General features: G+C 42.3%; 1 protein-coding gene across 1 annotated transcript in view; it reads right to left on the bottom strand.

Annotated features, from left to right (window-relative positions):
- Window positions 1–6,705, bottom strand: part of cdkn2aip (CDKN2A interacting protein) — a 43,710-nt gene extending 37,005 nt beyond the window's left edge. Inside the window, exon 1 of the mRNA XM_059974326.1 lies at window positions 6,342–6,705. Coding sequence (XP_059830309.1) covers window positions 6,342–6,574 — 233 coding nt within the window. The 5' untranslated portion in view covers window positions 6,575–6,705. The remainder of the gene's footprint in view (window positions 1–6,341) is intronic.
- Window positions 6,706–13,688: the final 6,983 nt, after the last annotated feature.

The following is a 13,688-nucleotide window of genomic DNA, read 5'->3' as shown; positions in this document are numbered from 1 at the left end:
GCTATTTCGACTAAGCGACAAATTATTAAAATTCGTAAACAAGACGGTAATTTAACTACTGATTATAAAGAAATCAATAACACTTTTCAAGATTTTTATAAATCTTTATATCAATCAGAATTTGACGGTGACCGGTTTATGATGGATAATTTTTTTAATAATTTGAATATTCCTAAACTGATAGATGAAGATTGTAGCTTGCTTGATGCTCCTATTTCTATGGATGAAATAAGAGAGGCTATCTCATCAATGAATTCAGGGAAAGCTCCTGGTCCTGATGGTTTTATTGTAGAATTTTTTAAAACTTTTTCTTTATTGCTTTCTCCTTGGCTATGTGAAATCTTTAATGATGCGTTTGTTAAGAAGAGATTACCTCAATCGTTTTATGAAGCTACTATCTCTCTAATTCTTAAAAAAGATAAAGATCCTACCTTATGTGCATCTTATCGCCCTATATCATTATTAAATGTAGACTCTAAGATTCTTACAAAAATTTTAGCCATTAGATTAGAAAAGGTATTACCACAGATTATTTCAGAAGATCAAACTGGTTTTATTAGGAATCGATATTCCTTTTTTAATATTAGAAAATTGATTAACATAATTTATACTTCATCACCTACAACCCCAGAATGTGTTATCTCATTAGATGCTGAAAAAGCCTTTGATAGAGTTGAATGGACATATTTATTTAATGCATTGAGAAACTTTAATTTTAGTCCTAATTTTATATCATGGATTAAATTAATATATTATAAACCTGTTGCTTCTGTTCTTACAAATAATTATAGATCCTCTTTTTTTCAATTATCTCGTGGTACGAGACAAGGTTGTCCTTTAAGTCCTTTACTATTTAATATTGCATTAGAACCTTTAGCTATTGCTATTCGTGAGTCTCCTAATATTTTTGGTATTACCCGTAATGAGAAGTTATACAAATTATCGCTTTATGCTGATGATTTGTTGTTATATATTTCTAATCCTAGTAGGTCTATTCCTGCTATTTTATCCTTGTTGGCTCAATTTAGTAGTTTTTCTGGTTATAAGTTAAACTTAGATAAGAGTGAGTTATTCCCTTTAAACGCGCAAACTTTATTGAGTGATAGGATGCCATTTAAAGTTGTTACTGATAACTTTATCTATTTAGGTATAAAAATTACCAAGAAATATAAAGATTTATTTGGACTGAATTTTTTACCTATGCTTCATCAAATTCAGCAACTTACTACTAGATGGTCTCCCTTATTTTTATCATTAGTTGGTCGGATTAATGCTATTAAAATGATGATTTTACCGAAATTTTTATATTTATTCCAAGCTTTACCAATTTTTATTCCTAAATCTTTTTTTGATAATATTGATTCAAAGATTTCCTCATTTGTTTGGCAAAATAAAAATCCTAGGTTAAGCAAAAGGCAATTACAAAAGTCTAAAAAAGATGGTGGTCTAGCTCTACCTAACTTTAGATTTTATTATTGGGCGAATAATATTCGTAACCTAATGTACTGGAAACTAGATTTGGATTCACCTGTGTGCCCACAGTGGGTAAATTTGGAATGTAGTGAGGTTAAGGGATATTCTATATTTTCCGTTCTTGGTTCTTTTCTTCCTATTGATTTAGCCAAATTCAATAAACAGATATCTAACCCTGTTGTTAAACATACACTACGAATTTGGTTTCAATTTCGCAAATTCTTTAATCTGAAAAACTTTGCTTTGGACAGCCCTATTTTATGTAATTTTTTTTTTAAACCTTCATTGACAGATCAAGCTTTTAGTATATGGAAAAGGAAAGGTATAAAATGTTTTCGTGATCTTTTTTTTGAAGGTACTTTGATGTCCTTTGATCAACTATCCAACAAATTTGAATTACCTAAATCTAATTTTTTTAGATACTTACAAATTAGAAATTTCTTACATAAAATTCTTCCATCTTTTCCTAATTCAACTCCATCGGATTTTTCAGATTTGATTTTTACTTTTAATCCTTGTCAGAAGGGATTAGTAGCTTTTATTTATAACATGATTATGAAGATACAGCCAGAAATATCGGATAGAATTAGACAAGAATGGGAAAAAGAACTTCGATGTAATATATCAACAGATAAATGGGAAAAAATTTTACAAATGGTTAATTCCTCCTCTATTTGTGCTAAACATGCTTTAATACAATTTAAAATTGTACATAGAGCTTATATGTCTAAAGATAAACTTGCCCGATTTTATTCGCATATCAATCCTCAATGTGACAGATGTCACTTAGAAGTGGCTTCATTGACTCACATGTTTTGGACATGTCCCACTTTACATAACTATTGGAAGGACATTTTTGATGTCATTTCCTCAGTATGGAATATCGATTTACAACCCCATTTTATTACTGCAATTTTCGGTATACCAAATGAAGATGGCAATCAACTTTCCCCTTCAATCAGACGAATGATTGCCTTTGTAACATTAATTGCCAGAAGGTCTATATTACAAAACTGGAAAGAAGTAAATCCTCCTACTACATTTCAGTGGTTCTCCCAAACTATTTCTTATTTGAGTTTGGAAAAAATCAGAAGCACTATCTTTGATTCTTCAATTAAATTTGAAGAAACCTGGGGACCATTTATTCGACACTTTCATATGAATTAATTTGGCTTATTTCAGATCCTTTTCTCTACTTATACTTGTTCAGGTATGGAGTTCTGGAGTTCTTTTCTTGACACCTTTATATATTTATAAAGTGTTATTATTGCCCATGTTAGTGTTAGTTTAGTATTTTTTTTTCATTATATATTTTTTCTCATATATAATTTCAATTTTTTTTTTTCTTTTTTCGACGATTATTTTTGTTTTTCATATATATTTACATAGACTTGATTGATTTATGCACCTTTTGTTGATGGATGTTTTAATAGGATATTATTATCCTATTACTAATGTAATCTCAAGTTTATTGAATCTGTAATCTATTCATTATTTTGTGTTGTTTTTTTTTATATATGAAATTTAATAAAAAGATTGAAAAAGAAAGAATTCACCATGCAGTTTGAGAGGGAGAACATAAAGTCAGATGTATCAGTATTAAAGGGAATTACAGAGGCATGAGAGGAGATGGCCAAAGTTGATTAGGAGGGGTTTACTACAAGGCAGTGGTCGCCAACCCGTCGACTGCAATCAACTAGTCGATCTTTGAGACTTTCCCAGTAGATCCCGAAAAAAATAAATAAATACACAAATACTGTTGAGAGATTGTTTCTGGGTTGCAGGGTTTGAGTTCCCTTCTTTCTGCCCAGTGTGCATGCGTGCAGCTTCCCCGCCATGCACTACAGTGTACTTTAGTGTCCCCAACTACCGGGCCACGAGGAAACAATGTCAGCTGCACCTTTCCTCATTCCCTGTCACGCCCACTGAACTTGAATACACACAAGGTCATTGTCCAAGTATGTCAGGGATCACTGGTTGGCCTTGGGTAACCTGCCACTTTGTGCAGCTGGCGAGAAGTGCCGCTGCTACTGGCCTGGAGCTCAGACAGATGGGCGCCGCCTCTAAACCTGTTTAGCACACCAAATGTTCGTGGGGAACCCGGTGCTAAAATATTCACAGACGACATAACTCGGGCTCAGGATTTCATAAGTAGCAGAGCAGCTACCTCACTGCGATCTACTGGATCAAACTTTTGTCAGCTGATAGATCCTACAAAGGGGGCGGACGTGTGCCCTATAGCACACCTCGCTCGGTCGGTAGCTGTCTCCGGACTGCGACTGCCGCGGCCCCGGCACGGGAACAGCCATACCTGGCCAAGGTGGCTGGCAGCAGGCGGGAGGCTGGAGCTCGGGCCCGAAGGCTGTCTAATGAGGCAATGAGGCCCTCAAAACTGCTTTGGCACCTTGAGTCCAAGCACCCTGCACTTAAAGACAAACCCATTCAGTTTTTTTCCCAGCGGAAAAAACGTGAGCAAGCGGGACAGCAGCTGAGAGCCACATAAACTAAATTGTGGAATAGACTGGACATAAGGACCCAGCTTCGAGTATCGCTGTATTCCGGTTGTGTTTAACACACACATACACCCACCCACAACCCCTCCCCCCCAGTTTGCAAGAATATTGTCAATATTAAACCAGTCCGCAGTGCAGAAAAAAGGGTGGTGACCCCTGGTGTTCACACATTATTTTTTTTTACTTCCGGGTTGCGGGGTTTTACTTCCGGTTTTTTTCTGTCCCAGTACTCATGCATGTAACCAATCAATTTGGAGTCGATCTTGCCTTTCACAAAGGCCGAGGTAGGGGATCTTGGGCTTAAAAAGGCTGGTGACCACTACACAGGACAGCTACAACCCAAAGATGAAGTTTTCTAAAGGGCTGTCAAGGGAAGTCAAGGACAGCATTAAAGAAAAAAAAGGGTTATATAAAAAAGCATAAAATAGTGCTAAGTTTGAGGACTTGGAAGTTTATAAAAACAATAGAAGGCAACTAAAAAGCCATAAGGAGAGAAAAGATGAAACATGAAGGTAAGCAAGCCAATAAGAGGGTGCCAAACATTTTTTCAGAGATGACATTGGATGTTGGATAGATAAGGAGAAATAGTAATTGGGGAATATGGAAATAGCGTCAGTGTTTGCTGCAGAAGAGACAAGCAGTATGCCAGAAACTTGAGCGTCAGGAGGCAGAAGTGAATGCAAGTTGCTATTACTAAGGAGAAAGTACTTGGGAAGCTGAAAGATTTGAAAGTAAGTCAGCTGCACCAGATGGTTCTGAAAGAGGTGTCTGAAGAGATTGTGGAGATTAGTAATGATCATTCAAGAATCACTCTATTCTGGGATGGTTCCAGACCACTGGAAAAATTGCAAATGTCACTCCACTCTTTAACAAGGGAGGGAAGCAGGAAAAGGGGAAATACAGGACAGTAAGCCTGACTTCCGTGGTTGAGAAGACATCACGGTCCACTATTAAGGATGAGGTTTGGGGTACTTGGAGACATGACAAAAATAGGCTGAAGCCAACATGGTTTACTTAAGAGGAAATCTTGCCTGCCAAGTCTGTTGTAAGTCTTTGAGGAAATAACATGCAGGAGAGACAAAAGAGAGTCAGTGGATACTATGTACTTGGATTTTCAAAAGGCCGTTGACAAGATGCCACACATGAGGCTGCTAACAAGTTAAGAGCGCATGGTATTACTGAAAAGATACTACTAGCATGGACAGAAGATTGGCTGACTGGCAGGAGGCAGAGTAGGAATAAAGCTGGCCTTTTCTGGTTGGCTGCTGAGGACAAACGGTGTTCTACAGAGGTTGGTATTGGAACAGATTATTTTTGCGTTATATGTCAATGATTTGGATGATGGAATTTCTTCACAAAGAGGATGGTGAATGTTGGGCATTTACGATCTGTAGTCATTGATCAACGGATCTCTGGGTATTAAGGGAATCAAGGAATGTGGGGATAGCACAGGAAATTGGCATAGTAGTTCAACCACAGGTTGGATCAAATTCAATGAGTCAACTGGCAAACTCCAACTCCTATTATTTATGTTACTGCACTTCCATCAGTGGAGATCCGCTATCCTTGTATTTCCCCCGTACCCTATCCTTAGATTTCTACCACTTCAAAGAATATTACATCAATTCTGCAGGGCTGCTGACATTTTGTCAAGCCGCGTACTGTATCCAACAGATGAACAGGAACACCCACATAAAATGCTAGACGTACTCCGTTCAGACACATCTATAGAGGGAAATAAGGTCGACTTTTCGGGCCGAAAACCTTCATCAGGACTCCACCCGAAACGTCGACTGTTTATTTTCGTCCACAGTTGCTGCCTGACCAGCCGAGTTCCTCCAGCGTTTCCTGCGTGTTCAAGATTTCTAGCATCTGCAAAATCCCTTCCGCCGGACAGAAAGCTGGTCAGATGTCCAGCTCCTCTGTGCTTCTCTCATCCAAAATAAAAAGTGTCCTTAGGATCGAGACTCGGCTGTTACCTACCGCCACCTATACTAACACCGTTTCCTTCGGTAAGCTAAACCCTCCTGCTTTTAAGCAAACTTAATAAACCCTACATCCCTTCACCAGCTTGATTTTTAACTGGTAACTTAATAGATGTTCATGCGGAGCACGTTTTGCAACGTTAGTGGTTGGTGCAAACCCGATTTCAGGAATAGGCAGGCTGAGTTCATATTTCGCGGGGGTTATGAAACCAGACCTCGCCGTTCTAATGAAGTTATTTCCCGCACCATATTAGACATCTCATTACACCAAAAGCAAGCGCGGCAGCCGGCGCCGTTGGACCATGACTCGGGTCGCCACCAGAGTATTAGCAGGCGCGTTAGCCCGAGGCCCGGGCCGGCCCCCACTCACCGGCAGCCCAGGAAGACGTGGTTGGCCCAGACCATGGAGAGGGCGAGGAGCCGGTCGGTGTTAAGCCCCGGCTCCGCGCCGCTCGCCTTTTGCTCCTCCGGCATGTTGCGCAGAATGAACTCGCGCCGGGCCTTCCAATGCCCCTCCGCCTCGCTGTCTCCCTTCACCGTCTCCAGCCAGTCGGAGAGCCGCCGGTTCTGCTGCAGAAACTCGGAAACCTCGTCCACCGCCATTGCGCGACCACACCGAGGTCGAGCCGAAGCACCGCCCGGCTCGGGAAACAACACCTCCGGCGGGGTCGAGAGGAACCGCAGACAACGCAGCCGCGGAGCGGAGAGTGACTGCCTGTAGCGCCTCCCGCGGGGCGGAGAGTGACTGCAGACAACGCAGCCGCGGAGCGGAGAGTGACTGCCTGTAGCGCCTCCCGCGGGGCGGAGAGTGACTGCAGGCAACGCAGCCGCGGGGCGGGGAGTGACTGCCTGTAGCGCCTCCCGCGGGGCGGAGAGTGACTGCCTGTAGCGCCTCCCGCGGGGCGGAGAGTGACTGCCTGTAGCGCCTCCCGCGGGGCGGAGAGTGACTGCAGACAACGCAGCCGCGGGGCGGGGAGTGACTGCCTGTAGCGCCTCCCGCGGGGCGGAGAGTGACTGCAGACAACGCAGCCGCGGGGCGGGGAGTGACTGCCTGTAGCGCCTCCCGCGGGGCGGAGAGTGACTGCCTGTAGCGCCTCCCGCGGGGCGGAGAGTGACTGCAGACAACGCAGCCGCGGGGCGGAGAGTGACTGCAGACAACGCAGCCGCGGAGCGGAGAGTGACTGCCTGTAGCGCCTCCCGCGGGGCGGAGAGTGACTGCAGGCAGCGCCTCCCGCGGGCCAGAGTGGAACTGTAGGCAGCGCCTCTTGCGGAATGTTAAGGTATCACCTCTTGTCTGTCTCGGAAGAGGAACTGCAGGAAGCCTCTCCACTAATTACAAACAAAAGAAAATCTCTAGTGCTGGAAATCCGAGCAACCCACACAAAATGCTGGCAGCATCTATGGGATAAGGTACAGTCGACGTTTCAGTTCCTGGCCTGCTGAGTTCCTCCAGCATTTTGTGTGAGTTCCTCTACTAATTAGAGCCGATACGGCTAGGGCCTCTAGTGGTGCTGAAAGGAACTGCAGGCATACTGTCCAATGGAGCCGGTTTGGAGCAAAAACACATCTTCACACCTGCATGTGAAGTAAACTCAGTAGCTGCAGATTGGTTGTTTGATCTTGGTGGTGGGGAAAATTCGGGAGTCAATAGTTCAGGCCCGTTGTTAAAGGATAATAAGCAGACGTGGTGGATGCATTTGCATTTTCAGAATTTTTGTAATATATGGTCTTCCTACAAAACTTTTTTGAACAAGGTTCAAGCACATAACATTTGTGGTAAATATATTTGTGTGGATGAAAGTTAGTTAACATAGACAAATAAACAGTAGAAATAAACAGATTCCTCTCAGGTTGGCAGCTGTGACTAGTGGAGTACCACATAGATCTGAGTTTGCACCCCACTAATCACAACATATCAACAATTTTACTAAGTGGCAAAATATAACATTTCCAAGTTTGCTGCAACAACATTGCTAATTGGAAATGTCAGTAGTGAAGTAGATGCAAAGAAGTTTAAAATGGTGGAAACAATCTGAGGGTGTTGGCAAATAAGTATAACCTGGATTATTCACTATAACTGAAATAAACAGAAATAGTGAGCTTGTTCACGGTAGGATTTTGGAAATTGCTGATATTCACCAAGATCTTGGTGATCCTGTGCGGGTTTGTGGAAACCAATATGGAGGTATGTTGCCCTCATTCTAAAGTGTTTGAGAGGAAAAGAAAATAGACAGATGAATATTTCAGGTCGGGAATATAAAGGATTCCTCAGCTTCTTGCAAGTTGAGTGCTCGACAGTGGAAAGGGTGAGCAGTTTCATATTATTGGGCATCGACATTTCAGAGGGTCTATCCTGGGACCAACACACTAATGCAATCATGAAGAAGGCACGCCAAGCAGCTCTGCTTCGTTAGGAGTTTGAGGCGATTTGGTAAGTCACCAAAGATTCTAGCAAGTTTCTACAGGTGTATGGTGCAATCTGATCGGCTGCTCGGGGTGGGGCTCCGATGCACAGGATTGAAAGAAGCTGCAGAAGGTGTATACTTGCTCAGCCAGCTCCTTCACAGAAAAAAATCCCCGTCACCATTGACGACATCTTCAAAAGGCAGTACCTCAAGAAGGTGGCATCCATCATTGAGGCCCCTCACCATACAGGAGATGCCCTCTTCTCATTAGTATCATCAGGGAGGAGGTACAGGAGCTTGAGACACACACTCAATGTTTTCAGAACAGCTTCTTCCCCTCTGCCAACAGATCCATGAACCCATGAATTCTATCTGCTCTTTTGCACTATTTATTCATTTATTTTGTAATTATGGTCATTTTTGATGGCTTGCTGCTGCCACGAAACAACGAAGTTCTCATTTGTCAGTGACAGTAAAACAGAGTTTCTGTGCTTAGCAATGATGTGATGTTCCGGAGAGCGCCTTCTGTGGGCCAGAGAGGAACTGCAGGTAGCACCATCTGTTGGTTGGAGAGGGACAGCAGATGGGCTTGGGAGATGGTGGGGGGGGGGGGGGTCTGAATAGGGGAGAGAGAAAAAAAGAGGCTTGGAATCAGGTAGGGTTGGAAGGGTATAGACAAAGACTGGAAGGTAGAAAGTGGGAACAAGAGGAACAAGATCAGGCAGCATCACGGAGAGGAATTTCTGCATGGATGTTGTCTGCCTCCAACCATAGAGATTCAGACGGAATCTCTTTATTAGGACTGCAGAAGTTCAAAGTTCAAAATAATTAATTATCAAAGTATATATTTGTCATCATATACAACCCTGAGATTCATTTTCTTGTGGGCATACTCAATTAATTCATAACAGAATCAATGAAAGACCATGCCAAATTGGGTGTTCAAACAGTGTGCAAAAGACACAAACTGTGCAAATACAAAAAAATACTGTAATAGTAAATAAATAAGCAATAAATATCAAGAACATGAGATGAAGAGTCCTTGAAAGCAAGCCCATAGGTTTTGGGAACATTTCAATGATGAAGTTGAGTGAAGTTTGGTTCAAGAGCCTGATGGTTGAGGGGAAATAACTATTCCTGAACCTGGTGGTGTGAGTCCTGAGCTTCCTGTATGTTGTTTGGGGTGATGTATGTATTGGGGTGAGGATTGGTTAACTAATAGAAAGCAGAGAGTTGGGATACATGGGTGTTACTCCGGTTGACAATCAGTGGTGAGCGGTGTGCCACAGGGGTCAGTGCTGGGCCCGCAACTGTTCATGATATAAATTAACGATCTGGAAGAAGGGACCAAGTGTAGTCTATCTATGTTTGCTGATGATTCTAAATCGAGTGGAAAAGCAAATTGTACAGAAGATGCGGAGAGTCTGCAGAGAAACATGGACAGGTTAAGTGAGTGGGCAAGGGTCTGGCAGGTGGAATACAATGTTGGTAAATGCGAGGTCATCCACTTGGAAGGAAAAATGTAAGAGCAGATTATTACTTAAATGGTAAAAATTATTACTTAAATTATTACTTAAATGCTGCTGTGTAGAAGGACTTGGGAGTGCTTGTGCATGAATCACAAAAGGTTGGTTTGCCGGTGTAGCAGGCAATCAAGAAAGCAAATGGGATGTTGTCCTTCATTGCTAGAGGGATTGAACTTAAGAGCAGGGAGGTGATGCTGCAATTGTACAGGGTACTGGTGAAGCCACACCTGGAGTACTGCATGTAGTTCTGGTCTCCTTACTTGAGGAAGGATATCCTGGCTTTGGAGGAGGTGCAGAGGAGGTTCACCAAGTTGATTCCAGAGATGAGGGGGTTAGACTATGAAGAGAGACTGAGTCACCTGGGACAGTACTCGCTGGAATTCAGAAGAATAAGAGGAGGTCTTATAGAAACTATAAAATTATGAAAAGGATAGATAAGATAGAGGCAAGAAAGTTGTTTCCACTGATAGGTCAGACTAGAACTAGGGGACGTAGTCTCAAGATTCGGGGGAGTAAATTTAGGACCGGGATGAGGACGAACTGCTTTTCCCAGAGAGTGGTGGGTCTGTGGAATTCTCTGTCCAATGAAGCAGTGGAGGCTACTTCAGTAAATATATGTACGACAAGGTTGGATAGATTTTTGCATAACAGGAGAACTAAGGGTTATGGGGAAAAGGCAGGTAGGTGGAGATGAGTCCATGGCCAGATGAGCCATGATTTTATTGAATGGTGGGGCAGGCTCGGTGGGTCAGATGGCCTACTCCTGCTCCTATTTCTTATGTTCTTCCTGATGGCAGCCCCTAGAAAAGGTCATGTCCTGGCTGGTGAGGGTCCCTGATGATGGATGAGGAAGAGGGGAATAAGACCAACAAAGTGAGTGGTGATGGAGATACAAAGAGACTTCAAGGAGATAAGAGAGAGGGTCACAAAGTGACAGATGTGAAGTTGTGATGTACACTTCATTGAAAGAAACAGAAATGAACAGTAATTTTGTAACGAGATTGGGAAATGTTATACTCAATTGCACTTGGATGTCCCTGAAAGGCACTGTAGGCTCACTGCTAAAGGATTTGATTACATTTAAAAATATAGTTAGCTACAATGATAAAAGACCTTGCTGATATCGCCACATCTAAAATTAGGGCAAATTTTTGGAACTATCTATCCTGGAGGACTATGAATTCTTAATAGCTTCTACAAAATGGAGGGGAATAAGCAGTCAATGTTTCGGGTTGAAATTCTTCACCAGTCCTTATGAAGGGCCTCAGTCCAAAATATCAGCTGTTTATTCTTGGCCATACTGTAGATGCTGCCTGACTTGCTGAGTTCCACTAGTATGTTGTATGTGTTGTTCATGATTTCCAGCATCTGCAGAATTTCTTGTGTCTGTGATTGTAGTCGAGATTTATAGATTCCTTAATTTCTTCTACTCATAGAACACTGAGCAGAGACTTAAGTGAGTCGTACAATTCTGAGGAAGCCAAATGGGGTACATGCTGAATGTTTCTCCTCATGTTAAGGGGTAGAGCTATGGACATGATTTTAAAATGAAGGGCTCTCATGCAGGATGGAGATGAAGGGTAATTTCTTATAGAGACTGTGAACCTTTGGAATTGACTATCCAAGTTGGCTCAGGTAACTGAGCTTTTGAATGTGTTGAAAAATGACTTTTTTTTTAAGGAGAAGGGCAATCAAGGGTTATGGCATGAAAATGGAACCGAAGCCAAGATTAGGTCAGCTACGATCTCATGGGATGGTGAAATAAACTCAATGGGCTACGTTGCCTGTCTGTGTTCCTGTTTCTTACCATGTTCTTATAGCATATGGGATTTTAGCCTTTATTACAAGGTGAATGGAACATATAGAAGTCTTTGTGCAATTGTAAATGTTTCAGTGGGACCCCACCTTGAGTACTGTGTCCGGTTTTGGCTTTAAGAAGGCATATATTTGAACAGAGGTTTTGCCCTGAAGACTCAATGAGATGATGAAGCTGATTTATGGAAAAAAGGTTGACTCATCGAGACCTCCTTTGTGGGATGTATAGAATAGATAACAGGCCTTGCTAATACTTTATTGGTGTTAAGAAGCTAATTTTACTGACTGGACAGCTTAGAACTAAGGATAACAATATTGAAAGAATGCATAGGTCATTTCAGATATAAATAAGCAATTATTCCTAAAGAGGGTGCAGCTTTTTGGAATTATCTGCCTGATGACAAATCAGCATCTACAATATTGAGATTGATGAAATTTTGAACATCTACAAAATCAAGGGATGTAGGAATGTGGAGTCAAGGCCAAGGGCCATCCATAATCCTGTTAAATAGTGTGACTTTTCTCAGGATCTGAACGGCGTTTTCTTGTTCTTAATAGGTCCATTAGTTTAATAGTAATTACTGAAGGGTTACTTAACGTGGCCATAGCGGGGGGGGGAAGGGAAGTAGTGGAGATAAGCCCTACTACCTATTAAATGCTCCTAAGAGTGTGTGTCTCAAAGTCTCAAAACAGCCTTTGACCATCAAGCCCAGCTCCTGGCCCTCACATGTGTCTTAGCTACTATGCCCAAAGGAACTATTTCTACTGAAAGGAGAAGTGGTAAAGGTGGGTTACTGCACATTATAACCAGTCACTTTGGGCAGATGGGACTTGTCTGCTGTGGTTGGTAGCTCATCGAGGAGAAGGAAAACCCTGATCTCAAACCTCCACTGCCTTGCGGTTGTACCCACTCATGGGCAAGGCTTTGTGATTAAACCTAATGGAAGAATCTGGAGCTGCCCTAAGGCAGTCTCACGTTGAATTCAACACTGACTGGCAAGTCCTGAGACGCCGCTGGTGCCAAACTACACTGGTCTCTGACATTCCTGTGATTCATCAGCTGCGTGAAAGGGTGAGGTCTGCTGGGCCGGCAACAGCGTGCTCTCCATATTGTACTACCCTGGCTTGCGTATGACGGCCAGGGCACAGCATTCATAGTCAAACACGACCAACAGAGGACCTCAGTTTCTGTAAGGTTTAGAGTAATAGAAAAATATGGCACATAATCAGGCCCTAGTCTGTGCCAAACCATTTCAACTGTCTACTCCCATCGACCTCAACCCGGACCATTGCCCTCTGTACACCTGCCATCCATGTACCTCTCCAAACTTCTCTTAAGCACCCCTCATACAAACTCTTCTCCCTCCTGCCATCTGGCAAAAGGTACCGAAGCATTCAGGCTCTCACAACCAAACCGTGTAACAGTTTCTTCCCTCAAGCCATTAGACTCCTCAATTCCCAGAGTCTAGTCTGACACCAACCTACACACACACACATACACTCAACTGAACACCACTCTTCTCCCTTTGCAATTTTTGCTCATTTCTTTCTCAATTCCTGCTAAAATATTGTTTACATTTACATAATTTATTATTATATTGTAATTTGCCCTTTAATGTGCCTGTTGTCTTATTTATTAATTATTGTACTGTCTTGCACTGTTTTATGCACTTTATGTAGTCCCATGTTGGTCTGTAGTCTAATGTAGTTTTGTGTTGTTTCACATAGTATAGTGTAGTTTTTTTGTTGTTTCAGGTAGTCTAGTGTAGTTTTTTGTTGTTTCAGGTAGTCTAGTGTAGTTTTGTGTTGCTTCATGTAGCACCATGGTCCTGGAGGAACGTTGTTTTGTTTTTACTGTGACTGTACCGGCAGTTATGGTTGAAATGACAATAAAAGCGACTTGACTTGAAATCAAGCTCACATGCACCATTTGTGCTGGGGGCTCGTTTCACACTCTCACAACCCTGAGAG

This window comes from Hypanus sabinus, chromosome 7 (genome assembly GCF_030144855.1).
Source record: "Hypanus sabinus isolate sHypSab1 chromosome 7, sHypSab1.hap1, whole genome shotgun sequence".
NCBI classification, from domain to species: Eukaryota; Metazoa; Chordata; class Chondrichthyes; order Myliobatiformes; family Dasyatidae; genus Hypanus; species Hypanus sabinus.
Note: the sequence above shows the minus strand (reverse complement) of the source record. Positions and strands in the feature narration are given on the sequence as shown.